We start from the raw sequence: 27,103 nt of genomic DNA, 5'->3' as shown, positions 1-27,103 counted from the left end.
CTACCTTTCACCCAGCCCATCGTATTAATGATGAGTGGTGCTTCTCTCTGATAGGCACTGAACACATACTTCACAATCTCGGTGTATTTCTTACAGTCATCTTCACAAGAAGAATCACCATAAAAGACCATTTTTCGAGTTTTCCTTTGATGAGTGAATGGTGGCCCTAAGAGGATAAAAACGAGGATTACAAAACCCTTGCTCTCCTCTAAGGACACATTTTGTCTAAAACAAATACTTATAATTCCCTTTCCTGAAGTACAAGTCATCAGTTTTTTGCAGTAAGAGTCTCACATTTACCTCATGATAATTCCTTCTTTACCTTAATACTGTGCTCAAAGATGCTCAGACAGCTGGATGCCTTAGACCTCATAACAGGCACAGACTATGTATAGTAGGGTTGGATTGTTTGGGGTTTTGTTTTTTAGAAAAGATTTCAAATATCAAATATAATCCAAGTTGACAAATTCATATAAATTAATCAATTTAATGACTGAAACTCATTCCATTAGTCAGAAAATTGCCCACTAGTACTGAAGGTGGTTTCTTTTTTTATAACAGAAGGGTAACAGGCATGGAAAAGTCAATACTTGAACTACAGCAGCAGAAGGAACATCTGTTTTTGGTCTCTCATTCCCCCCGCTTTTTTTTTTTAAAGCAATCGGGGTTAAGTAACTTGCTCAAAGTTACATGGCCAGTTATTTTTGTGTGGGTGCCGACTATCTGAGGCCGGAATCGATCCCAGGTCTCCCTATGCTGGGGCCAGCACTCTTATTCACTGTGCCACTTGGCCACCCCTAAGCAATTGGGGTTAAGTAACTTGCTCAAGGTTACACGACCAGTTATCTTGTGTCGGTGTTAAGTATCTGAGGCCTGAACCGAACCCAGGTCTCCTGACTCTGGGGCTGGCGCACTTACTCACCGCACCACCTGGCCACCCCACTCATTTCCCTTTAAATCAGAGGTTCCCAAACTTATTTGGCCTACCACCCCTTTAAAAAAAAATTACTCGGCACCCCTTTAACCCTTTAGTGCTTTTTTAAAAATTTGCAGAATTTCAAAAAATACATAAAATATTTAAGTGATGCATCTTAAATTTAATAATTTATTGTAAATTTGGTTTCCCCCCCCAATTTAAATTCTGATGATGCAATACTGCATTATGTAACTGTATGGCACCATTGTAAACAAGTCACTACAGGCACATATTCCTGCCAATGCACACTAGACTTCCCTAATGCACAAACACACTCACCTGCCAATACAAGTTTAAGACCTGTCGGAGGACTTGACCACAGATTGATTATAACTTGCATTTGTGTGTTTATATGAAAAAAAAATGTAATCACTACAACTTTAACTCTGTTAACACAATAGATGAAACATGTACAAACAGTTTTTCAAAATTGTCTTTTCTTCTCTTCTTTCCTTATGCTTCCACTACCCCTTTATTCTTATTCAATGCTCCCCTAGAGTTTTCCAGCACCCCCCAGGGAGTGATACCACCTACTTTGGGAACCTATGCTCTCCATTCCTGCTTGGTAATCTGTTTTCATTCCCTAAGTTGGCTGCTCCGTCTCTGACACAGATCACAGCCCCTCCAGGCCTCAATCTGCTGTGGCCCCCAAGTGTTGCCATGTAGTGGCCACCCCCACAATAATATGGACTCTCTAGGCTTCTTTGGGCTCCTCTTCAAATGAGATGCACCATACAACAGAAGGGTTATCCAGGAAGGTTTTCTAGCTTGGGATGGCCTGCCAGAGGTGGAGTTCTGCTAACAGAGCAAAACGATCACCTTCAGGCCACAATGAGACATTGGAGAAGAACTTTTGGGGAGCTTTCAAAAAGTAGGCCCTTTTAATTCTGCTAAATTAGGGCTACATTGGAGGGACAAAGAACCTTATCCAATGAATCTTAACAGTTAACTAAAGAACACGAAATTGTACAACCCAATAGATGTAGAGCTGGAAGGGCCCCTGGAGGTCATTCCTTAAACTTTACAGATGGAGAGAGCACAGCCCAGAAGAGTTTGGTGATCTCATCAGATCAGCCCCAGATCACAGATATAGGAAGCAGCAGGGCTCAGACACCTAGGGACCTTCTTTGACCTCAAATTCAGGCTTCTTTTTGCTATGTCACATGATTACAAAAGGCCTCTAGTCTAATACACACGCGGGCACAAATCGCCTCTCTATAACAAAAATGCCAAGCAGCCTTCCCCTGTCTGAAGGAAGTTCCTGTGACTGACACAGCCCAGTACTCTTCCAGAGAGCTCTAAACGCTATCAAGTTCTTCTACACATTAAACTATAATCTGCCCTCTGCAACACAGCTTCCCCAGTACTCCCACATCTGTGCTGGGAACCAAGTACAGCAAGTAAGTCTAACCCCCTGTCCCCACAACAACCTTTCAGATCCTGAGGACACTATCCCATGTCCTCTAGGCATTCAGTTTGGCTTGAAAGGTCTGGTTCCTCTTTCCTTCATACAGTCTCTAGTTTTGCCAATGTCCTTCCTAAAAAGTAGGCAAACATACTGAAAAGAATGGTGAACATATCAATATTCCTGTTCAGAAACTTAGATTACGCTGGGTGAGCATCTAATGATACTATCCAAAAGGTAAATCGACTATCTACCCCGAGTAATGGGGTCTCTTACCAGACACTGGATGATCACTTTTCCAGCATGCCATGTAAGTATGGGCTGCTCTAGATGGCTTCTAAGATCCCTTCTGACACTGCTCTGTGTCTTAGTGTGTCTGTGAGCACACAGTGGGGATGAGTTTGCTGTGTGACCTGTGAACAGGCTAGTCTATGTGCTGAGAACAGATGAAAAGCACAGGAGCACTTGAATATTGGTTGAACCCCTGGGGTTGTGGCCTTAAGCTCCACTCCTTCCACTCCCATAATACAGGTCCAAAGAGAGCTGGAGTCTGCCAAAATAAATTCTCTTTCACTCTTTCTACTTTTGTTTGTTAAGCAACTCTCATTACAAACAGACATGTGATAAGAGCTTTGGGTAAACACCAAATGTTGAAGACAAAACACACATCCCTGAAACAATTAAGACAGTAACAAAGCAACATGTAAACATGAAAAAACAACGGAGTATAAAATGTCTACCTAAATACTACAGAAAGGATAATACAGTGGGGGGCCAGACTTCATTAGAGACAGCTTTTCGGAAGTGAAGTGTGAGCCAGGCCTTGAAGAAAGCTGTGGGTAAAGACTAACACAGGACAAGTGGGAGACATAGCAAGCCAGAGAAATGACCAGAACTAGGGCAAGGCTGTACCCAGCATGGAAGCAGAGGGTCAGTAGTAGTAAGGAGGCCAGGCTGGCTAGCTGGCAAGAAAGACTTTAAATGATTACTCTAATACATACCAAAAATAGGCTCTGTAACATTAGACAAAGAAACACAACCAGGAGGGGTGAATTCTGTCTGTCCTAGGTCACAATCCAAAAAGTCAACACAGGGAATACTGGGGAAAAAAGAGAGAAAGAAAATCATTATTATGTTGAAAGGACTAATTACATTCTTTGTAATTCTGTATAACATATCTTAATAGCATATTAACTCCTCAGTGTCAGGTACCAAACACAGATAAATATTGACTCTTGAAAGTAGCAAGAGAGGGGTGGGTAGGTGGCACAGTGAATAGAGCACCGGTCCTGGAGTCAGGAGGACCTGAGTTCAAATCTGGCCTCAGACACTTAACACACACACAAAAAAACTAGCCATGTGACCTTGGGCAAGTCATTTAACCCCAACTGCCCTACCTTCCCCCCTCAAAAAAAACAAAAGTAGCAGGGGAGTATAATGCTTCTAAAGATGAAGAGCAACCACATCTACCAAGTGCAATAAGCCCTAGTTCTCTCCACCAGTCACACACAGCAAACACTATGGCACCAGAAGAGTAAAGATAATGCAATCCAAGGACTGTTAAACAGTCTCCCTTACAACCTCCTTGCAGCTGTGATCATCCCTAAAGCTATTCCTGCTGTCGTCCTTCATTAACAAGCCTCGACAGGGACACCAAACAGCTCACGTGCTCCTGGACCTGAGCCTTAAAAGGCCCCCAGTGCTGAGGGCAGGACTCCTACAGACAAGGACAGAAGAGGGGTGAGTGGGACCCACACTGCCCCGAGGAGCCAGGCCCCAACAGCAAGGGCCCCAGAGGCACTGAACTGAGGTCAAAACCCTGTACGGGGGGCAAGAAACAAAGCGAAGAAGAGTCCCTCTCAGGACCAACAGTGGTGGAGAGTTATCCTCAATCTACAGACAAGGCATGGAAGAATCACAGACTGAGCGCCAACAAGGAATGTTCGAGGGCTTCCAGGACACCCTCCACTGGAAGCCCAGGGGATGTCGTATCGTCTGCCCAAGGTCACTCAGCCAAGTGGCAGAGCTGGGACATGAAATCAGTGCTCTTTTCACAGTACCACACCAACTCTGTAAGCTACCCTAAAACTGCACTTAAAAATAAATAATTTTAACAATCAACAGACAGGTAGCAGTCCTCATACTCAAATGCTAAACTGTTTAACCTTCTGAAAAGAAAAAAAAGCCTTTTAAATTCTCGGTAGAATCATATGAGGCAGGACTTGGAGTGAGCTTTCCAGCTGAGGGGAGGATGACTGAGCCTCTCACTGCACTCACCTGTTCAGCAACTGGTTAATCAGGTATCGATTAAAGGTGGACTTGCCGATGCATTTTGGTCCACAAGCCATGATGATAGGGCAACCATCGATTTCCTCTGGAAGGTAAACAAAACACATCAAACCTTCTCAATGTGATGTGCTTTTTCACAGGAATCTTGAGGCCTTTGGTGGCCTACAATCAAACTTATTAATTTAGGAAGACAGTCATAGTAGTCACTTTTGGTTCCTTACCACAACAAGCAGTGATTAACTCTTCTATTGCTGAAATGCTACTTTCAGATAAGTGAAGGCCTCTTTCTTCCTCACATTTCTTAATGCCGACAGAAGACATGGTTAACTGCTCAAGATTGAAGGATGAGGACACCTCCTGTTTCTAAAGATGAACAATTTCAACTTTTAAAAACATTCTGAAATGCAAAATGAAAAGTATCAAAGAGACAAGTATGACTCATTTGCATTCTCAACCTTTCTTATTTTTTTTTTCCTTGTCCTCATTTTCACATCTCCCTCATCTTGCTGCTTCTACTCAACATACAGGCTGAATTCATACGGACACTATGAAGTTTGTTTTGTAAGAATCCTTATCTCTGAAAATTAAAGTAATAAACTCATATATATCACAAGTCACAAAATAGAGAATTCAGATGAAAAACTGCTAGACCTGACCCTATTTAGAGGCCTAATGCTATCACAAGTGCCACTGTTCATGAATGAATTATATCTTCCACTGGCTTGAAATTTCTGCTCTTAAGAGTTACCTCAGTGAGGGCAGGATGGAGATATGAATTTTAAATAAATTACAGAAAATTCTCCTGAATTGGCAACATACTGGTATTATGACCCAGGCACAGAATGACCTGAAGGATGACAGCAAGACAGTCTCAGTATTATGGCAGTGCCAATGAAACGTGACAAGGCTAGATGGGTGACTTCTGTTCTCCAGATCACTCACTATCCTTCCCCATCTTCCTTCCTTGGCCCTAGCTGCTTCCTGACTAAAATATATTCCCCCTCCTCACTTCTTTTTTGAAGAGCTCTTCTCTTCCTTCAAATTACAGCCCAAGCACCACTATCTTCTCATTCCCACTCCTGACGGTGCTCCCTCCCACCACTGATTATTTTGTATTTACATATAGTTATTTTCTTTAAATGTATTCTGTACATCATAATCGAGGTCACTGTCTCCTGTTAAAATGTAAACTCCTTGGCTACAGATTGCTTCACTGGCTGTATGTGGATGTGTAGCACCTAGGACAGGAGCTAGTCAGAGCCAGCACTCCATGAATGCCAGCAGAGATCCTCTATGAATGGCTGGGGAGGATGCAGACCAGAAGGGAAAGGTGGACATGGGCTCCTATGCAAAATGAATTCCCATTCTAGCGGGCATTAAAATATTAACTAAGGCTCAGTGGACACAGACCCTGAGCCACAGGAGGGTTCTGAGGGAGCAGGGAAGGGGAAAGCAAGTACAGTAATAAGATGCCCTGGGCAGCCAAGGCAGAAGCAGAAGAAATGCACGCTAGCTGGGTAAGAACACTGGGAGGAAGAGGAGGTGTGAAGAGCCAGGCTTTGCCTGCTTTATCACTTCAATTTAGAGGACCCTGAGGACAGCAACTGTAAAAACTCCACGACTTTAGCATCACGGATGTTTCTGTTACTCATACAACTTCTCTAGCATACTAAGGAGGAAGAATCTGAAGTTACACTATCAGTGAAAAACTTTGGAAGACAGCAAACAATAAAGAGAAAAAGTATAGGGAGTAGAAGGAACAAAATGAAAACAAAAGGGGGAAAAAAACCAGAAGGAAGGAAAGGGAGAGCCTGGACCGGTGACTTCACTGATGCAAGGAATTCCTGGATGAGAAAACTCCCTCCAGTGGCAGGCAGACTGGTGAGGAGGTGACTGGCCCAGGGCCACACAGGCAGTGTGTCAGCATGGGGGTGCAAACTCAGGGCTTCCTGGCTCCAAGGCTAGCTCTCTTTATAGAGGAAAGGACCAAGAAGAAATGAACAAACCAGTCTCAGAAACTACTTGCCTCTGTGCTAAGTGTTGAGGACAAATGGAAGGCAAAAACACTGTCTCTGACCTCAAAAAACTCACATTCTAACAATGGGGGAGAAAACAAAAACCAGACACACACAGTACAAATGGAAGATTGTAAAATCTCCAAGGGAGAGGCATCCCATAAAAGGTGGGATATGAATTGAGTCTTGAAGGAAGCCAGGGGGTGGAGGTGAGGGAAATCGTGCAAGGCACAGGGATGGGAGATTGGGGGGAGCAAGGGCAAAGGCCCAGTGGAGGGCAGTAGGTCAAAGCCATTAGACAGTGGGTTCACTCCATGCCTCTCCAGGCTCTGCTCCTGACTCTCTGAACGTCTTTCTCCATGAGCTCCATGGGCCTTTTTACCCTAAAAGAAGGTGCTGCAGTGAAGAGAATCCTGGGCCTGGTGTCAGGAGTTCAAATCCAGCCTCATATACTTACTACCTGGGTGACCCTGGGCAAAGAATGTCTGCCTCAGTTTCCCCAACTGTAAAATGGGGATAATAACAGCACCTACCTCCCAGGGTGGTTGTGAGATTCAAACAAATCATATCTGTAAAGTGCTTAGCACTGAAAAACATTTCTTTCCTCTCCTCCCTCCTTCATTCCCCCTTCCTTCTTTCTCTTCCTCCTCAGTTGTTTCTGGAGCTTCCATTCTGGACCAGGTTAGCTACATCCTCTCCTTCAGCTGCCTTTTTAAGTCTAGCCCTCCCTCGCTAAAGTGTAAGCAGGGCCCTTCTCTTGTGGCTTCCTTCTGCATCACTAGTGTCTGACACATAGCAAGGGGTTAAGAAAGGCTTGCTAATTTTGATTTGTCAGGGAGCAGAGTATAAGACTGCAAAGACAGGAAGGGTCCAGCTCAGGAAGGGTTTGTTTTGGGTTTTTTTTTTTTAGCAAGGCAATTGGGGTTCAGTGACTTACCCAAGGTCACACAGTTAGCTTTGTGTTAAGTGTCTGAAGCCGGATTTGAACTCAGGTCCATGTGACTCCAGGGGCGGTGCTCTATTCACTGTGTCACCTAGCTGCCTCTCAGGAAGGGCTTTAAAAGCCAAACAGAGGATTTTATAATTGATCTTAAAGGTAACAAGCCTCTGCTGTTCACTGAGTTGGGAGTGACTTAGGCCTTTGCTTTGGAAAAATCACTTTAGCAGCTGAGTGAAGGATGGATTAGAGCAGAGAGAGAGAGACTGAGGCACTGAGGCCAACCAGCAGGTAGAGGTAGTGACAGGCAGTGGAGGTAAAACCAGTGGGGGGAAGGAGGGGAGAACATGGGTGAGAGTCAGTAGTCAGAGATGACCCCAGAATTGTGAGTCTGAGTGACCATAAGGATGTGGTCCCATGGACAGTAATAGGGAGATTTAGAAGGAAAGGTTTGGGGGTTAAGAATGAGTTCTGTACTGAGTTTGAAATGTCTGTGGAACATCTAGTTCAGAATGTCCCAGAAGCAGGCCATACGCAACATGGGACTGGAGCTCAGAAAGACTAAGACAGGACAGACATGTGGGAGTCGTCAGCACAGAAAGAACAACTGAGCTGACAGGAACTGAGGAGAGTACAAAGTGAGATGTTCTGGAGCAGGCATTCTTAACTTGGAGTCTGTGAATATCTCTGTGATATCCTGATGGCTACGTTTCAGTATCATTGGCTTACTTGGTAATCCTCTGTATTTTATTTCACGTATTTAAAAACCAGTATTATGAGAAGGGTTCAAAGTTTTCACCAGAGTGACTATCACGGGGGCTGTGACAAAAATGGTGAAGCTCAGGGACGAAGGAACAGAAGAGGGCTCAGGACCAAGCCCTAGGGGAACTCCAGCTTAGTGGTATGAGCTGGATGAAGAGCTGGCAAAGGAGACTGAGAAGGAGAAGCCAGGCAGCGTTACCATCCCAAGAGCCCCCTAACAGCCCATTCATTCAATGTCTCATCCGTCTAATCCAACTGGTCACGTCTGGTCTCTCCTTAACAGAGCCATGCACGAGCATCCCTCAGGAGATGACAGACCTGGCTCCACTTGGCCAGAGGGACACATGCCTACAAAGTACATGGAGAATACTACCTTTCCTGAGAAAAGGTGAGAAAAAGCTGGGTAGCTCAGAATGAAGTCTGTAGCAGGGGTCTCCAGACTTTCTAGCAGGACAATGGAACACATAGGAGAAAACTGTTTTATCACAAGCAACGCGTTAGCTGCAAAAAGAACAAAGCAAGTTACTTCAGAAGTTGTAATTCAGTAACTCTGGCGGTGCTATTTCCCAGACTGGACTGATACCACCTTGTCTGCCTGGTCACCAAATGCCAGGACCATTCTGAGAGCCTCTTGGCTGGCCTCCCTGCCTCAGGTCCCACCCACTCCAGCCCGTTCTGACCTGTCTGAAGGATTCCTCTTAAGCATAGGTCTGACCATGTCACCCCCCTCCTACTCCAGCAACTCCCTAAAACCTCCAGAGTCTAATATAAACTACACGGGCATTCAAAGTCCCTCATAACCAGGCCCTGCAATCTTCCTGGCTTCTCACACCTTCCTCATCCCCACATACTCTGCAATCCAGTGATACTGGCTGCCTGGCCGCTCCTCATACAAGACGCTCCATCTCCCAGCTGGCTGTTCCCCATCCCTCCTCTATCAGTCTCCTGGCTTCCTTCAAGTTCCAGCTCAATCCTATCTTTGCTATGAGAAGGAAAGAAGGAAGGAAACCACGCTTAGTAAGTTCCTACTATGTGGCCGGAGGCCATTCACAAATGCCTCCGCTGAGCCCCACCACAGCCCATCAGAAGCTGGCGCTGTTAGCATTACCCCACCTTACAGACAGCTAGGCCTCAGAAGGCCTCTCCTGTCAGACTCCGCCCCTGGAGCGCAGGGACTGTCTAGAGCCTCTTTGTATCCCTTGAGCTTAGCCCAGGGCGTGGCACACAGCAGGCACTTAATAAATGCTTACCCACTGACTCCTTCCACAGTTTTCTAAGTGGACCCTTGTCTCCCTCTTCTCTCCCCTCCAATTCATCCCACACTCCCTGCTGGATTAACCTTTCTACAACACCGCTCTGGACATATCGTTCATTTCCCTGTTCCAAAACCTCCACCGTCCACTGAATTAATTACAGGCTAGTCTGCTCCCTCTGACCCTTCACAGTATGGCTCCCGTCTGTTTTCCCAGCCTAAAAACGTGCTGCTCTTCTACTAGTAACCTCGCCTTTGGCCAAGCCAAGCTGCCCACTGCTCATTCTATGAGCCTGGTTTCCCATCCCTATTCCTTCACACGTCTCCTTTACTTATAATACCTTTGGGCCCAGCTGAAATGATAACTTCTCCTTTCTCCTCAGCAAATGAGCTCTCTCCCGTCTCTGAACCCAGGGCACAGCCTTCCAGTCATTTATCATATGCCAGGTTCTATCAGTCACATGTATACCTAGGCACCCTCCCAGTCCCTCCCCCCCCAGAGGGCAGAGGCTGTATTTTACTTAACTGCAGATCCCTCAGGACCTAGCACAATGCCCTGCATATCTATATATATGCTCAACCTATATTTGAGGAATGAATAGTGATAATTCTCCAAATCTTTTAATTACCTGAAGAAAGATGATCTTTGATCAAAGACCGGACTTCCAGTTTCATATCTTTTAGGGTTTTCTCTGGCATCACGTAGCTAATTGCTTCAATATTTAGGGCACAGTTGGTGTGGGGAGAATAAAGGTCATAGGCTGGCTGGCCCTGGTTGATGATGAAGCCAAATACCTGCACTCGGCCATAAAGACAGGTCATCCGACACTTCCCAGTGAAGGTCAAAGACTAGCAGGGGAAAGAGAAAAGAAGAAACTTAAACACTATTAATTTGGAGACCAACTATCAAATAATTACAAAGTTCTAAAGAACTCACCTATCACCATGTCATCTAAGGAAGGATCAATTTCTAAGCACCAAGAAAATAAGGGCTTGGAAGCAGGAAGGGACTTGGGATAGGTCCAGGAACTTAAAGAAAAATTTTTATAACTGTATTGCAATATAATAGGTTTCTTTTGTAATCCTAAATAATCCATTCTATACACTTAAAAATGTCCTCCTGAAAATGAGTGCATATGCTTTACCAGAACACCCCAGGGGTTAAGAATCCCTGATCTACTCTATTCCCCTCATTATAGAGATGAGAAATGGGACTCAAAAAGTTGCCATGGTGGCCCATTCCCCTTTTCTCTTCTTCCCTTGTCCCCAACTCTAGGCCATCCCAGAATCCATTCTGTCTAGCCAGGGGGCATGATAGGAGGGAATGTAGTTCTCAAAAAGCATTTATTAAGGGCTTCCTGTGTACCAGAAACCACTTTCCCCCAGCTGTTGGACGGCTCACGGTTTGGATGAGATGAGAGTCAAGAACTACTTCCCCTCCTAGGAGATAAAGGACTACTGCCACTGTCTGTACTATAGCTATCCCCAGAATTGAACAGGTTCGAGGCCTTGCTGGTCATCTACCTTCACACTCTCCAAGACTTTTCATCAGCCCTGTAGGGGCTGAGAGAAGGAAATCGCTGATTTTTCTATTTGTAGCCTCAGCATCCAGTTCAGAGCTTAGAAAATGCTTTAAATTCATTGACTCATCCATTTGTTGACCAGTCACACAAGTGGTGTGGTTTGGTAGTCAAACTAGTCTTCTGTCCCAAATCTTCTTACTCTGGATGAAGGATTCTTTCCACTCTATGACCTCCCAGGGAAGGGCAGACTGCTATAATCTCTAGGACAATGGTTCCTCCTCTTTTCTGTGACATGAATCCCTTTGGAAATCTGATGAAACCTAGGGACCCCTTTTCAGAAGATTTTAAAATGCATAAAGGAAACCAGTTCTACCAAAGGGATCAAACTTTTTTTTAAAGATGACAGATCAAGACTGTGTGCTCTAAGAGATCACTCATATTTCACCAACCTCCTGTGCTATGTCTCTAATTTAGTGAAAACTCCATGTCCTTAACTGAGCCCAGTCAGGCTGTGGTGAGACACTGACAAGACAGTCTTCAACACACTCTCATCCTATGGGTAAAAGCAACATCCACATGAATGGGAAGTACAGTTAGCCACTAATAAAAAAAAAAATCAACCAGCTAATGTGGGGCTATGCCATTGCCAGAGCTAAACAAATTTGTCAAAAGAAGAACGTCTTCAATTTCAGATCACATATTTGGAACCTGGACATCAGTTTTTAAAAGGATCTCCCATTTCTGGAAACCAACATGGTGTAATATAAAGAGTACTGAACCAAGAACTCTACGTTCTAGGTTTTACCCCACAGCTGTATAAGCTTGAACAAACAAGTCCCCTAGCATCCTTGGTCCTTGGCTTCCGCCTCTATAAAATGCCTGGGTGGGACCAAGGTCCATGCAATCTTAAAGTCTATGACCGGTTCATCTCTAGGATCAATCATTCCCCAAGCAGCGGAAGTCCAAACAATGCCATCGATTCACCAGGTTTAAAAGGTCAATGCTCTCACTCAGACACAGACGGAGCCCAGCAAAGATGGAGCCTCGGGTACTAAGTATCAAAGCCCGCATCCAAACCCAGGCCTTGTTCATTATGACACTACAACTTGTATCCCTTTTGCTTTTTGTTTTCTTTGCACAAGTTCTATTTCTTGTAGGTGAAAACATTGTTTCCCTTAGCACCCTTTCGAGAGATACGGGGGCAGGAAAACTCAGACCCTAGAAAGAAACTCAGGCCCTCGAAAGGACCAGGAGATTATCAGTCACTGGTGGGGAACCTTCGGGCTCGAGGCCACACGAGGCCTTAGGTTTTACCGAACATATGCTTTTTCTTAGGGGATTGGTTCGGTTATCACTAAATTCAAGGGGCGTGGCCCGGAGAATGACAGCTTGGACCAGTGCACCCCCCGTGAGTTTCTTGCTTCCCCGGGTGTAGGAGGGTTAGGGTGGGCTAGGAGGAGGGTCTGGGGCTTCCCGAAATGCAACAGCTTCAGGCACCCCTCCCCTCGGCTCTCAGGGTCAGTTTCCCTTCCGTAAAAGGAGGGGGCGGTGCTAGAGGTCTGGGGGAGGGAGCTGTTTCCGTCCCGCCAATCAAAGCCGGCCTCCATCCTATCGGTGTCCGTGAGCCGGGCCCAGTTCCCGCCCCGCGAGCCTCAGTTTCCCTCCCTACCCCGCCCCCAGCCCCAGGACTGACCTGCGAGTGGCTCAGCAGCATCAGGAGGCCGGCCTTGGCCCGCACCAAGAAAGGCTCGCCAAGGCCAGGCGCCCGGGGCGGCTCCTCTGGCCCATCCGCCTCAACGGCCGCCTCGGGCCCCGGCGCGGGGGTCGCGCGCTCCTCCGCGTCCCCGTCCCCGTCGCGCACGCGCTTGGTGCACAGCTGCCGCAGCTGCCTCCACTCGCGCTCCCCGCGCTCGCGCTCGAGCCGCTGCTCCTCGCGCTCCCGCCGCTCGCGCTCGGCGCGCTCCCGCCGCCGTGCCTTCTTCTTCCGCGCCTTCTTCTCCCGGGCGCTCCAATCGGCTCCCACCACCAAAGCCTCCGCCGCACCCTGCTCGTCGAGCCAAGCCACGCCGGCCGCCTCCGCCTGCTGCAGCCGCAGCCGCAGCCGCCGCTGGCTCCCGACGGCCAAGGAGCGGGCCCGCCGCCGCGCCCGGCGGCCCACGCCCAGCGGGGAGCGGGCCCGGCGGAGCCGGGTCCAGCCCAGGCGGCTGGCGCCCTCCTTCCCGTAGACCATCACGTCGGCCATGCCGCGTCCGCCGGCTCCCGCCGCTCCCTTCCCTTGGAGCCTCTCGCGAGAAGTGGCCGGGCTCCGGGTCCGCGCGCGCCCTCGCGTGGGCCGCCGGCGCGGCACGTCTGCGGCGCGGGCCCTCCCCTTGCTCCCCCTCCCCCGCCTCCGGATGGGCTCCTCCACCTGGCGCTGGCGCCCACCCCAGCCTCGCGGACTGACGGGCCGAACCAAAGCAGGCGCTCGTTTGCATGCCCTTGCTTTGCATACATTTGTCTTTTAGCCCCAGGGAGGAACCCGGGAGACTAGGGGGAGGGGCGGCGGGCGGGGAAAGCGAGAGCGGACCCCGGGTTTGCTCCGGCCACCAGCCCTCTGACGACTTCTGCGCCCCACGTCGAACCGCGGCCTTAAAGGCCCATGTGAAAGACTCTAGGGCTAACGGGGCATAGGGAACGCAGACGGACATCCACCTCCCGAGTTCACTGGACCCCGGGGTCCAGCACGTGCTGACTGTGCGGCAGCCCAGCCTGCCCCATCTACCCCCGGCAGAGTCACACTGCGCTCCACATCGGGGGCTGGGCGAGAGACCTGAGTGCAAATCCTGCCTCTAGCAGCAGGCCGACCTGGGAAGAGGAGGGCAATTGACCAATTGCCAGCCTCTCCTTCCCCATCTGCAAATGGGAATAGTAAAAGCACCCAAGGTGGTTGTGAGGGTCAAAGGAGGAAAAAGTGCCAACCACACAGTAGGCGCTTATTAAATGCTTACTGCCTTCCCCCATCAGCTTCCTGATAACAAAGGTTATCTTGTCGTTTGTTGATGATGTGAAGGGTTTAATCTTTGACTTGAGGTTGAACTAAATTTAGATTTGGGGATAAGAAAAATTAGTTAAGAAATAAGTAGATGGTTGACATTGGTGAAGGCAGGGGTTCCTAACTTTTGGGGGTTCATGGATCCCTTTGGCAACCTGATGAAGCCTATGGACCGATTCTTAGAATAAGATTTTTAAACGCATAAAATAGAACACATAGGGTTACAAAAGAAATAAACTATTGAAATAATTATGAAACCCTTTTTTAAAATGTCCGAAGACCTAAAGTTAACAACAGGTTGAGGAAATAAAAAGAATTATATAGATTGGGCAGCTAGGTGGCGCAATGATCAGAGCACTGGGCCTGGGGCCAGGAAGACTCATCTCCTTGAGCTCAAACCTAGCCTCAGACACTGGCTAGCTGTGTGACCCTGGGCAAGTCACTTCACCCTGTTTGCCTCAGTTTCCTGATCTGTAAAATGAGCTGGAGAACGAAATAACAAACCGCCCCAGAATCTTTGACAAGAAAACCCCAAAGTGGGTCATGAAGAATTGGAATAATGAAATAACAGCATAGATTTAAAAGTTCCTGAGGGACTTTTGAAGCTAAAACCAACCCCCTTATTATACAGGTGAGAAAACTGAGAGAGAAGTGGTGACTTTCTTAGAGATTTGAACCCCAGCCTTCCCTACCCCAAGTTCATTGTCCTCTCGACAGTAAGACACTGCCTCTCTCACTCTAAGAAATCCCTGGACTGCCAATATCACAGGTCCTTCCCGTTTTCCCATCTGAGTGCAACAAAAAGGCGCAGAACAAAGGAATTGATGAGGTCTGCCTCAGGAGGATGGTTAGCCCAGGATCTGTTCCTCTAGCTCCAATATACAGCAGGGTAGACCCCCAGCTAAATTATACAAATGGCTTCCTTTGATGCAGCCTCTCCAGGTTTGGCAAAACTCTAACACAACAAAAACTCCACCACACCCTTCCTGATCTAAATCCACAATTGTCAAATGAGAGGCAGTGGGTGCCACCTGGTTGAGGCAAGGACAATTCATCCCCTCATTTGCCCCAAGAGCACCCCTTGGGTTCCTGTGCAGAACCGCAAGCCAGGAAGTCCAACTCAAAACATTTTAGCTGTGGAGTTGGGTTTTGTATATCATATCCAAGGACCGCCCCTTTCCAAAGCATAAAATTGAGGAGGATGAGGGGGAAGCTCCAGATTCTGCCCATTTCAATAGTCCTGAGTTTCCAGGACTAACACCTCTAACATCAAGAGGAAGAGAAGACCTAGATTCTCCATCTGGGCAGCATGTTCCATATGAAATCTCACCTTGTCTACCTGACTCTTCTCATTTGCTGCCTCTTCAGCTGTCAAGAAATGGAAACCCCTTCTGACTTCAGGATGCCTGGGGATCATATCATTGCTGGACTGTTCCCCATCCACTCTGCCTCACAAGTCAAAAGGAGACCTGAGGTGACCCTGTGTGAGAGGTAAGTGAGGGATCTGAACCACTACCTCATGGAAGTCATCCACAGAGTAGTGCTGTTCCCTTTCAGGGTGAAATCTACTCAGCTTGGAGTCAACTTGCTAATTCCTTCCTTGCCTCTGGATTTTTGCAGAACCAAGACCTCCATCTGAATGGCCCTCCCTTTTCCTTACTACCCATTTACACCACTCTCTATCGCCAAGAGCTCACTCAAGACAGGCTTCCTTTGGGAATCTTTCCCTGGAAAGCTCACCCATCCTCATTTATCTTTTACTCTTTTCCCTCTGCCCTTGCTTTTTTGATTATTTTGCTCTGGGCTTTTTCTGTTGAATTACAATTAGGCTCCACATTTCAAGTGTCCTTTTGTCTTTCCAACTAGACTCATCAAGAGAAAAGACTTTTTAATGTAATGGCTTCTCTTTTAACACTGCCTAGGCAAATGGTGATAAAAATCTGAATTCTCCTTTCCTTCCAAAAATGACACAACACACGCAGAATCACAAGTAGGGGGTGCCATAATGCACAGAGCACTGGGCTTGGAGTCAGGAAGCCTGAATTCAAATCCTGGTTCAGACACTTATACTTAGGACCTTGGATGGGTCATTTAATGCCTGTTTGCCTTGTTTCCTCCTCTGTAAAATAAGCTATTATTAAATCACCCCTGCCTTCCACAGTTGTTGTGGAAAAATATAATCAGATATTTGTAAAGCACAGGGCCTAGCATGTAGTAGGTGCTTTAAAAGGGCTTGTTAAGAAATTCAACAGGGAAAAAAAGCGCTTGTTTCCTTCCTTCCCACAGAATTTTAGGGGGGTGTCTCAGGAGCCAGTTAGTCCAGCCTATACCCCAAAAGGAACCCCCACTCCAGGCTACCCAACAAGTAGTCAGCCAGCCTCTGCCTGAAGACATCCACAGACAAGGACCTTCCTAAATAGCCCATCACACTCATGAGTAGCTCTAGTTAGTTTTTCCTGACATCGAGAGGCCAAATTTGTCTCTTTGTAATGCTGCCTGGTATGTACAAGCCAAGTTCATAGAAATAGAATAACAGAGTGACTGGGCTTGTGATCTCATTCATCCCTGGACCTCCCAGGTGAGGAAACTCCTTCCTCTGATACAAGTGGGCACCTTCTCTGCAACTGATAGTCTCAGAGTGTAAGTCTGGAGCACTGAGAGGTTCACTAACATGGTCCCATGTGTCAGAGGTGATACTGGAACTGAGATCTTCCAGACTCCCAGACTAGTCTTCTCTCTAGCCTCTGCTGTCAGTAGACTAAGTACCCTCACAATAAGATGGTCACTATTACAAGTTACTGAGTGACCAAAGATAATAGAGCAGATGGTGCCGTGAATGGAGAGCTGACCTTGGAGTAAGAACTGAGCTCAAATTCTACCCCAATACTTACTGATAAGTTACATAGCCTCTCTGGGCCTCAATTTTCTTACCTGTAAAATGTGGGTAATGTCATATCTATATCACAGATCTTCAAGGAAACATGAAGGTCTAAATCAATGAGATAATCTCCATAGAGCATTTTGCAAACCTTAACATAATATATACATGTTAGATATTCCATAACATAGAGAGGACTAGAACCCTACCTCCGTTAGGAGGAGAGAGAAAGGTCTTGACCTCGGGTTTGGGGACTCAGTGCTGATGACCATCCTTACTTCTCTGGTCCTACCTTTCCCACAGGTCCAAGATCTTCAATGGCCATGGCTACCACCTCTTCCAGGCAATGAGGTATACCATAGAGGAGATCAACAACTCCAGCTCTCTGCTTCCCAATATTACTCTGGGCTACGAACTCTATGATGTGTGTTCAAAGTCTTCAAATGTGTATGCCACACTAAGCATTCTCTCCCAGCCCAGAGGCAATCATATCAAAATTCCTGAAAACTTCTTCAGCTATTACCCCAAGGCAGTAGCAGTGATTGGGCCAAGCAGCTCTGAGATGACCTCCGTATCTGCATCCCTACTGAGCACATTCTTGATCCCCCAGGTAAGCTGGAGCCTTTAGGTCCTCTATCCAGACCATTAATGTGTACCAGCCTATTCCTATGTTATTTTCAGGTTGAACCAATGGCTGTCAATCATTGGTTTTTGACTGGTGTACACAAATTTCCCCCTTCTCCTTCTTTATATTTCATGACCCCTTGATACCATGGCTTATCCTCCCCTTTAAGAATGAATATCTGATGAATAAGTGACCCTTGCCCTGGATCATGCCAACTCTTCTACACCCCCCCCCAATCCCACCCCTTCTCATCTTCTCATCTTCTCTGGTAGATTGCCCCAGAATTGTCCTCCCTTAAACATTAACCTCTCTTTTTCCTCATTCCTTCCCTGCTGCCTACAAACATGCCTGTCTCTCCTGTCCTCAAAAAGCACTACTGTCTGCTCAAACCAGTGTCTTGTCTCTCCTTTTCTCAGCCAAACTCCTAAGGGACAAAAAAGGTATCTATGCTCATCCCCTGTAGTTCCTAACTCTCATTCTTTTCTGCTCTTTGCAATCTGAAGGCTGACCTCTTTACTCAGCTCAAATAACTTTCTTCAAAGTTACCAATGACCTCTTAACTGCAGAGGCTAAAGGCCTTTTCTCAGTTTTTATCCTTCCTGACCTCTCTCAGCATCTGACACTATTGACCAACCTTTCCTTCTGAATATCTTTCTTCCAAATGCACCCCGCTTCTGAGCTTCCAGAGTTCTTTCAAGTCCATCACCATCTTGCCAATAACCCAGGTTCCCACCATCAGTGTTACTCTAGGCTGATCAGTCTTATTTGGCCCAGATATACAATGCTAATTGGATTCCTATTTCCCCATCTTTTCTCTGTCTTTTAGAGCTCTTCATAACCTGACCCCTTCCTGTCTTCCCAGTCTTCTTCCACTTTGTACTCCGTGACCCAGTGACACTGGCCTCTTTGCTGTTGCTTCCACAAAACAAACCATCTCTAGGAAATCTTCTCTGGCTATTCTCCCATGCCTGAAATGCTCTCTCCTCCTGTCTACCTCCTACCCTCTGTGGCTTTCTCCAAGTCTCAGATAAAATTCCACCTTCTACAAGCAGGATTTTCTTATTCTCTTTAATGTTAGAGCCTTTCTTCTGTTGATTAGCTCCAATTCATGCTGTCTCTGTCTTGTTTGTACATAACTATTAGCATGTTGTCTCCTTGATTAAGTTGTGAACTCCTTGGGGCGACTAGGTGGCGCAGTGAACAGAGCACGGCCCTGGAGTCAGGAGGACCTGAGTTCAAATCTGACCTTTGATACTTGACACAAAAATTAGCCACATGACCTTGGGCAAGTCACTTAACCCCAACTGCCCTCCAAAAAGCAAAAAGAAATTGTGAACTCCTTGGGGTCAGGGACTGCTGCCTTTCTTAATATCCCCACACTCAGCATCATACCATATAGGTACATAGCAAGCACTTCATAAATGCACACTGACTTAGTGCAGACCCTCATTGCCTCTGCCTGGACTACTGCACTGTTCATTTGTCTCTTTGCCTCAAACCTCTCCCTACTCCAGTCCTTTCTACATAAAACCACTACAGTGATATTTCTAAAGCACAGGTCTGAGCCATGTCATTCCCCAGCTCATAGTCATGCAATCCTAGATTTAGAGCTAGAAGACAAGGGGACTAAATGAGGGGATAAGAGGACAAAAGGGGACTAAAGCTCAGATACGGTAAGTGACTTGCTTAGGGTCACACTGCTCATGTGTCTCAGATAGGATTTGAACTCAGGTCTTCCTCTCAGGCCAGAACTCTACCTACCACACTGCTTCTCAGCACACTCTAGAGATTTCCTATTATACTTTGGCTCAAATGTAAACTCCTCTGCTTGGCATTTAAAGTACTAACCTAAGTTCAACTTACCTTCCCAGCCTTATTATACAAAGCTGCCCTTCATCTATCCTGTGGTTCAGTCACATGGACCTCTTTGCTTTTGCCTGGCTAGCCTCCATTCCTGGTATGTACTGCTCCCTCACCTCTGCCTCTTAGAATCCCTTAAAGGACTCACATGCCCCCTTCTTCTGGAAGCCTTTCCTGAGTTCTCCCCTCCCCCTAGTCCGTGTAGTCCCATGTTGAATATGTTTATGTGTGTATTGTCTCCCTCCCTCGGTCAATTTGAGAGCAGAAGTCTTGGTGTCCCCAGAACCTAGCAGAGTGCTTAATTTTTGGTCCTTGATCAACTGAAGCCACACCCCAGAATTCCTTCCCCACAGATCAGCTATGGGGCAACCAGCACGAAGTTCAGTGAGAAGGCGGTGTACCCCTCGTTCCTGCGCACGATCCCAAGTGACAAGCACCAGGTTCATTCGATTGTGATGCTGCTGAAGGAGTTTGGCTGGTCTTGGATCTCGGTGATCGGCAGTGATGATGACTATGGTTTGGAGGGGGTGCAGATGCTGGAGAACTTGGTCACTGAAGAGGACATCTGCATTGCCCACAAAGACATCGTGCCCATTTCAGCCCAAGCTGATGACAGCACGATGCAGGATATGATGCTGTCCCTTACAAAGTCTGGAGCCAAGGTGGTGGTTGTCTTCTCTACTAGATATGCAGCCCACATCTTCTTTAATGCGGTTGTGCTGAGGAACGTGACTGACAAAGTGTGGATAGCCACAGAAGACTGGTCCATCTCCAGTTTCATCACACAGGTGTCTGGCATTTCAAGGATTGGGACAGTGATTGGGGTAGCTATCCCACAAAGACAAATCCTTGGAATGAAGGAGTTCGAAAAGGCCTATGCCCAGGCTAAGAAGACCTCAGAGCCATCAACTGATCCTGCCCAGGATGGGGATGATCAGATCTGCAATCAGCATCTGTTTTTCACAACAGATATCGATACTGAGATAACTACATTTTCCATGAATTCAGCCTACAATGTGTATACTGCTGTGTATTCTGTAGCCCATGGGCTGCACCAACTCCTGGGCTGCCCCTCAGGAATCTGTACCACAGGCAAGATCTATCCTTGGCAGGTGAGAGGGGGGGAGCTTGGCCTCCACAAAGCACTGCTCTAGAAGGATGATTCTCCAGGCATCCTGCAGTACCCAAGGGACTCATGTCATTGCTCTTAGAGCTCAGATATAGCTAGATCAGAGTACACCTCTCTACAGTCTCAGTGTGGGAAGGGAAAGGGAAAACCAGGAAATCAAGGGCAAGTCCCCTGAAGGAAACTCTCATCTCCCCACATTTTCCCATTCTCCTCCCTGTCATGCCCCTGGATTCCTAAAGGTGAAATTCAGAGGTAAAAACTCAACAAGGGAACCCCTCTACCATATCCCTTTTCACTTAGGAAGGGGAAGAGATCCCATGGAAGAAGCCATCTATCTCTAAATAACCCAGACCTGTCTGGGCTCAACACTTTCTAAGAAAGTAGATTCCCACCTTGATGCTTTTATTTCCTCTCTCTCTCAATGAAGGAGGCAGTCAGGTTAAATGACTTGCCCAGAGTCACATAGATAATAAATGCCTGAGGTCACATTTGAACTCAGATCCTCCTGATTCCATGGCTGGGGCTCTATCCACTGTGCCAGCTAGCTGCCGTTTCCTCTCTTAAATCTCACATTCTTTGGCTTTGCTCAGGTTGGGTACTCAAGGGAGGCTCTGTGCAGTTTGTGGTTGGGGTACATGGTTGCTATATGTTGTAGTTGCTGGAGGAGGTCAAGAAGGTGAATTTCACGCTGCATGGAAACCCTGTGTCCTTTAATGAAAATGGAGATCCATTCAGTGGATATGATATTATTACATGGGACTGGAATGGCACTAATTGGACCTACAAAATCATTGGAGCTTTCACATGGTTCCCAGTTCACTTGGAAATAGATGAGACTAAAATCCGCTGGCACAAAGGGAAAAAACAGGTAACAAGCTACCTCTGGGAATCACACTGGGATAGTCATTGGCGAGGTCACTCTCTGATAAGGCAGTCTCATGCCCAGGACTTAGGGATGACTGGGGGATGTCAGGGTGGGATAGTCTCCACAAAGCAATAAATAAAAACTCGAAGCATGCCAGACCCTGAGGCAGTTTCTGAGGACACAACTCTTATCTATGTCTACTAGGAAAATCCAAAGGGAGATAATCCAGGAAGCAAGTCCTGCAATGTCGAGGTTCTGACATCTGTCCCTCTTCCTGGCTTCCTGAGTCTTTCTACAGTTTTGCCTTTTAAGGTCCTTCCTGCTCATCCCCCTCCTTTGGCTGTGGCCCCTCCAGTCTGAACTTGGATTGCCTGTGGTTTTATCCAGGTGCCTCGGTCAGTGTGCTCCGAGGACTGTCTAGCAGGAGAGGCACGAAGGATTATGGGACTGTACCATTGCTGCTTTGAATGTGTGCCCTGTCCACCTGGGACCTTCCTCAACAGCAGTGGTGAGTGACCACCCTTCCTGAGGCCTGCCTTCTTCCTCACAGCTCCAAAGATTAATACTCCTCCCCCCAACTCCCTACTCAAGACCAACGTCTGAGTCTTGGCAGACTTTTATGGCACCCTGTATAATTTATATTATTTTTATAATAGACATTTATATAGCACTTCAAAGTTTCCAAAGCAGTTATTCTCATCAGAAAATGTAGAACAGAGGCTCTGGAGTCATTTCATCATCATGTAGTATGCAGAAATATAGGAATTCGGAAGGCTCAAATTCTGCCTCCCGCTCTTACTATGTGACCCTGGGCAAGTCACTTAATCCCAATTCAGTGTCTCTAAATTTGCAAAATGGGGATAAAAGGAAGTACCTACCTCACCAAGCTCTTTTAAGGATCAAATGAAATAATATATGTACAGTGCTTTGTGGGCACTAGGTGGCGCCATAGTGCACAGAACGCTGGGCCTGGAGTCAGGAAGACTCATCTTCCTGAGTTCCAATTTGCCCTCAGGGGGCGGCTAGGTGGCACAGTGAATAGAGCATCGGCCCTGGAGTCAGGAGGACCTGAGTTCAAACTTGGCCTCAGACACTTAACACAAAAAAACTAGCTGTGTGACATTGCCCTCCCCCCCCCCCCAAAAAAAGCAAATTTGGCCTCAGACACTTCCTAGCTGTATGATCCTGGGAGAGTCACTTCACCCTGTTTGCCTCAGTTTCTTCTTCTGTAAAATGAGCAGGAAAAGGAAATGGCGAACCACTCCAGTATCTCTGCCAAGAAAAGACCAAACGGGGTCACTGAGAGTCAGACACGACTGAAAAACAAAGTGCTTTATAAAACTTACAGTATTAGATAAATGTGAATTATAATCTCATTAGACAGCTTCCCTATGCTTAGTATCCATAATGGGGTAAAAATTGTTCTCAGAGTAGATCAAAACCAAGGGTGTTAAGACCCAATCATGAGCACCAGGAAATCTTTAGACCCAAGCTCATCCCATAGCTTCCGTCTTACCACCTAACAGTGGTTATAGCCTATTCCCACCACCTCGTTAAAACTGACTTCCCTTTCCTACCCCTTCATGGAGGCCTACACATGGGCCCTGTTTACAGGGCTGGTACAGTCTGATGATGCCATACTTGTCAGGTCCTTCTTTGACTTCCTCTGCCGAGATACAAATAATAGAATCTTTCCAGTGGACAAATGATCAGACCCACACTATCCAATGAGAATTCATATAGTAGATCATGGCCCAGGTCAGTCCATCAGTCAGTCAACATGCATTTATTAAATGTTTACTATGTCACACAGTGTGCCAATTCTAGTGACTAGTTAAAATGACTCATTCTTCCCAGTCTGGTTTTGGTTGAAGTTTTCATATCCTTTCCTCAGAATATTCTTGCCTATTCCTTTCTGCTCTTAAAAACCCCAAAACAGAGAAATCACTGAGCCCTAAGTCAGGAAGATGAGTTTGGTTAATGGAAGTATTGGAGGGGATGTGGAAATCACCTTACTCTTCAAAGTAGTGAAAGCCATCTACACAAATAAAATGTAGCCATTCAGCTGAGAAAAGGGGCTACAAGGGGCCATCATAGGAAGGAGTCTGCTGTCTATAAAGCCAAGCAGGAGCAGCTTTCCAGAGGACTGCTGCTGTGAACAGCTTTTCAAGGTTCTGATTACACAGTATAGTGAACTCTATTCAGTAACAAACTAAGATCTATTTATGTGGGCTACAAGGACAATGGATAACGCCAGGGCTATTGTAGTACCCACAGAATGTAGGGCCTAGAGAAGGGTCCCCAGGATATGCATGTATGGAGCTCTATGAAGAATTTACTGCAGGTCGTGGAACAGAAATCTCATGGACAAAATGCAGAGATGCAGGTGGCTTGATCTTCACTCAGACCTTATGCCAAAGTATTCCAAGCTAGAACCCTGTGTCTCTGTTTGTCCCCTAGTCTGGCCAGTGCTTTGCACGTAGTTAGTAAACTTTGCTGCTCTCCTTGGCTTGCTGATGGTATCTCTGCTCAGGGTTCTTCTCCCCCTTCCTTACAGACCAGTATCTTTGCCATTCGTGTGAGAAAGAAGAATGGTCCCCAGAGGGCAGCCAGACATGCTTCAACCGCACCATCGAGTTCCTCACCTGGCACCATCCAGTCTCCTTGGTGCTCATGGGTGCTAACACACTGCTGTTACTCCTGCTGGCGGGGGTAGCCAGCCTGTTTGCCCGGCATCTGGACACCCCTGTGGTGAGATCAGCCGGGGGCAGGATGTGCTTCCTCATGCTGGGGTCACTGGCAGGCGCCAGCTGCAGCCCCTACTGCTTCCTTGGGGAGCCAACGCCACTCACCTGCCTGCTGCGGCAGTCTCTCTTTGCCCTGGGCTTTGCCATTTTCCTCTCTTGCTTAACCATCCGCTCCTTCCAGCTGGTCATCATCTTCAAGTTGTCAGCCAAGATGCCCACCCTCTACCATTCCTGGGTGCAGAACCATGGGCCCAAGATCTTTGTGGTTATGAGCTCAACTATCCAGCTTCTCATATGTATCATGTGGCTGGTGGCTTGGACCCCCCAGCCTACCAAGGAGTATAAGCGGTTCCCAGAGCTGGTGCTGCTGGAGTGCTCCAAGGGGGGCTCTCCAGGTTATGTGCTGAGCATTCTCTACACCTGGCTGCTCTCAGTTAGTTGTTTCACATGTAGCTATGTGGGCAAGGATCTGCCTGAGAACTACAACGAGGCCAAATGCATCACCTTCAGCCTCCTCCTCTACTTCATTTCCTGGATCGGCCTTGCCACCACTTCCACTGTCTACTATGGCAAATACCTGCCAGCCATCAATGCACTGGTCATCATGAGCAGCCTCAGTGGTGTTTTCAGTGGCTACTTCCTCCCCAAGTGCTATGTCATCCTCTACCGCCCAGACCTCAACACCACCGAGTATTTCCAGGCCTCTATCCAAGACTACACACAACGCTGCAGCTCCCCCTGAGTCTCTCAGCTTGGGAGAGGAAGGAAGGGAGATAGATGGACAGATGGATGGACAGGTGGACAGATGGATGGGTGTGTGGACTGATGGATGGGTGGGTGAATAGATGGATGGGTGGATGGATAGATGGATGATTGGATGGATGGGTGAACGTGTGGGTGGATAGACAGACGGATGGGTGGACAGATGGATGGACGGGTGGGTGGATGGACAGATGGATGGATGGACAGATGGATGGGTGGATAGGGCAGGGCTAGGTAGGGTTGGAGAATAAGATGAGGAATTGAGAAGTCTCTACAGGACATACTTTTCTTTCCTGTGGTTTGATAGCTACAGTAGCAGAATCAGAGTTAGAAAGGACCTCAAAGGCTAGTCTGAACTACAGCTAACCAGGAATCCTCCCCACAACAGCCAGTGGAGTCAGAAGGAAGCTGAAAAGCTATAAAGTACAGTCCACGTATAACCAAGAATCATCTCCTCATTTCAGTCCCTATTTGAAGACATCCAGTGATAGGGAACTCACTAACTCCAGAGGCAGCCCATTCAAATTCTGAATAGCTTTAATCCTTTGAAAGTTTATCCTAACATTAAGTCTAAATCTGCCTATCAACTTCTACCCATTTTAGGATTTAGAGCTGAAAGGGGTCTTGGAGCTCATGTTTGGAAAGTGGTTTTGAGTTAACAAAAGGACTGATAAATGGATTTAGAACTGGAATATTTGAGGTCATCCAGTAGAATGCCATCATTTTTACAAATGAGGAAACTGAGGCCCAAAGAATTATTTTCCCAAGGTTACATAGGTACTAAATGGCAGAGTAGGGATTCAAACCCCGCATCTCTGACTCCAGTGCTCTTCCTCTCTTCCTGGTACGCACTTTGATACCCTTTAAGTAATAGGATCTAAAACCAGGAAGAATTTTAGAGATTCCCTAAATCCAAATTCTTCATTTTTATAGAGGAGGAAACTGAGGGAGAGAGGAAAAGTGACTTATACAAAGTCACACAACTAGTAAGTGGCAGAGACTCCATCTCCAAACAAACACCTGTAACTGCTAAACTTCCTGAAGTCTCTTTACCAGAAAGAATAAAATGGAAACTTGAATCACAGGCTCATAGATCTGGTGGAACAGTAGAAAGATGGGCTTGGAGTCGGGATCTAGTCCAAAATCTCGCTCTGCCACTCAGCACCTGTGGGATTTTGGGCAAATGACTTTCGGGTCTCCCCAGGTCTCCTCTGTAGTGAAATGACTTCTGAGGACCTGCCCCAACTCCACACCTACGATCCCACGGGTCGGAGACGCCACCCGGCCCATCATTTTGCAGAGAAGGAAGCACAGGTGCACCGGGGGAATGCGCTGCATTCCTAGTCCCTGCAGCAGAGCCAAGGTTCCGTCTAGGTCTTCTGCATCCGAACCCAGACCTAGATGCTCGGGGCCTGGCATGGGGCGAGGGGGGCGGAGAGCAGACGTCCCGGGCTGGAGGGATCAGTAAAGGTTTCACCCCGGGGCTTAGAACGAAGAGAATCTGGTCCGGCCCCTTCATTTTACATATAGGAAACCGAGGCCCAGAGAGAGGTCGGCTAGTTCAGCCACAACCTACTCTTACAGGGAGGAAGCCAAGGCCCAGAGAAGTGACGCTGCAGCCCACGGTCCCCCAGCTGGGGAGGAGCGGGGCCGGGCTTCGCGGGCACCGACCCTGGGCACGGAGACACCTTCCTCAAGGAGAAAGGCCAGGCCTAGCCCAAGGACACGAAGAACCCAGGACGCTAAAAAGAACGTGACCCCGACTCTGCTTTCGGCTTCCTGGGGAGCCCCGCCCCCGGCCAAGGAAGGGTTGACCCGGCGACTCTGGGGCGCTCCGGCAGCGAACCAGGCGCCCAGAGCGGGCCCGCTTCCGCCTGAGGGCGGGGCCGAGCTCGCCGCTCAGCCGTTGCCTAGGCAACGCGGGAGGCGGGGAGGTGGAGCGCTCACCTCGCGTGATCCCATTGGTGGTTTCTGAGACCCTCTGAGTGGCTGAGTAGTCGAGCAACATCCGGTCGCTCCCTCTTAAACGGACCACCCCCGCCTTCCA

At 47.4% G+C, this 27,103-nt stretch overlaps 2 protein-coding genes across 3 annotated transcripts in view; one reads left to right on the top strand and one right to left on the bottom strand.

Annotated features, from left to right (window-relative positions):
* The window catches only part of NOL9 (nucleolar protein 9), a 28,723-nt gene extending 15,322 nt beyond the window's left edge, over nucleotides 1-13,401 (bottom strand). The window contains exons 1-7 of the mRNA XM_069078719.1: nucleotides 12,853-13,401; nucleotides 10,266-10,485; nucleotides 8,758-8,885; nucleotides 4,892-5,033; nucleotides 4,659-4,755; nucleotides 3,383-3,480; nucleotides 5-166 (exon numbers count right to left, since the gene is read on the bottom strand). Coding sequence (XP_068934820.1) covers nucleotides 5-166; nucleotides 3,383-3,480; nucleotides 4,659-4,755; nucleotides 4,892-5,033; nucleotides 8,758-8,885; nucleotides 10,266-10,485; nucleotides 12,853-13,401 — 1,396 coding nt within the window. The remainder of the gene's footprint in view (nucleotides 1-4; nucleotides 167-3,382; nucleotides 3,481-4,658; nucleotides 4,756-4,891; nucleotides 5,034-8,757; nucleotides 8,886-10,265; nucleotides 10,486-12,852) is intronic.
* A 187-nt stretch (nucleotides 13,402-13,588) lies between these two features.
* TAS1R1 (taste 1 receptor member 1) lies at nucleotides 13,589-26,892 on the top strand. 2 transcript variants are annotated; one of them, XM_069078721.1, is made up of 6 exons: nucleotides 13,589-15,681; nucleotides 17,372-17,678; nucleotides 19,907-20,665; nucleotides 21,338-21,550; nucleotides 21,935-22,055; nucleotides 24,105-26,892. In XM_069078721.1, exons 1-6 carry the CDS (start codon nucleotides 15,500-15,502, stop codon nucleotides 25,034-25,036), a joined length of 2,514 nt encoding a protein of 837 aa, XP_068934822.1. In that variant the 5' UTR covers nucleotides 13,589-15,499; the 3' UTR covers nucleotides 25,037-26,892. The 2 variants fall into 2 exon arrangements, with proteins under 2 accessions (XP_068934822.1, XP_068934821.1); XM_069078720.1 differs by lacking the exon at nucleotides 19,907-20,665.
* The last annotated feature ends 211 nt before the right edge of the window (nucleotides 26,893-27,103 follow it).

This window comes from Petaurus breviceps, unplaced genomic scaffold (genome assembly GCF_028583685.1).
Source record: "Petaurus breviceps papuanus isolate PSGF00001 unplaced genomic scaffold, PetGlider_PUasm1.0 91041, whole genome shotgun sequence".
NCBI lineage: Eukaryota > Metazoa > Chordata > Mammalia > Diprotodontia > Petauridae > Petaurus > Petaurus breviceps.
Note: the sequence above shows the minus strand (reverse complement) of the source record. Positions and strands in the feature narration are given on the sequence as shown.

Coding starts and splice junctions, on each gene's coding strand:
- TAS1R1 (XM_069078721.1), top strand. CDS start 15,500: ATGTTCCATATGAAATCTCACCTTGTCTACCTGACTCTTCTCATTTGC. Junction 15,682..17,371: donor GAGGTGACCCTGTGTGAGAG/GTAAGTGAGGGA, acceptor CCTTTCCCACAG/GTCCAAGATCTTCAATGGCC. Junction 20,666..21,337: donor GCAAGATCTATCCTTGGCAG/GTGAGAGGGGGG, acceptor TATATGTTGTAG/TTGCTGGAGGAGGTCAAGAA.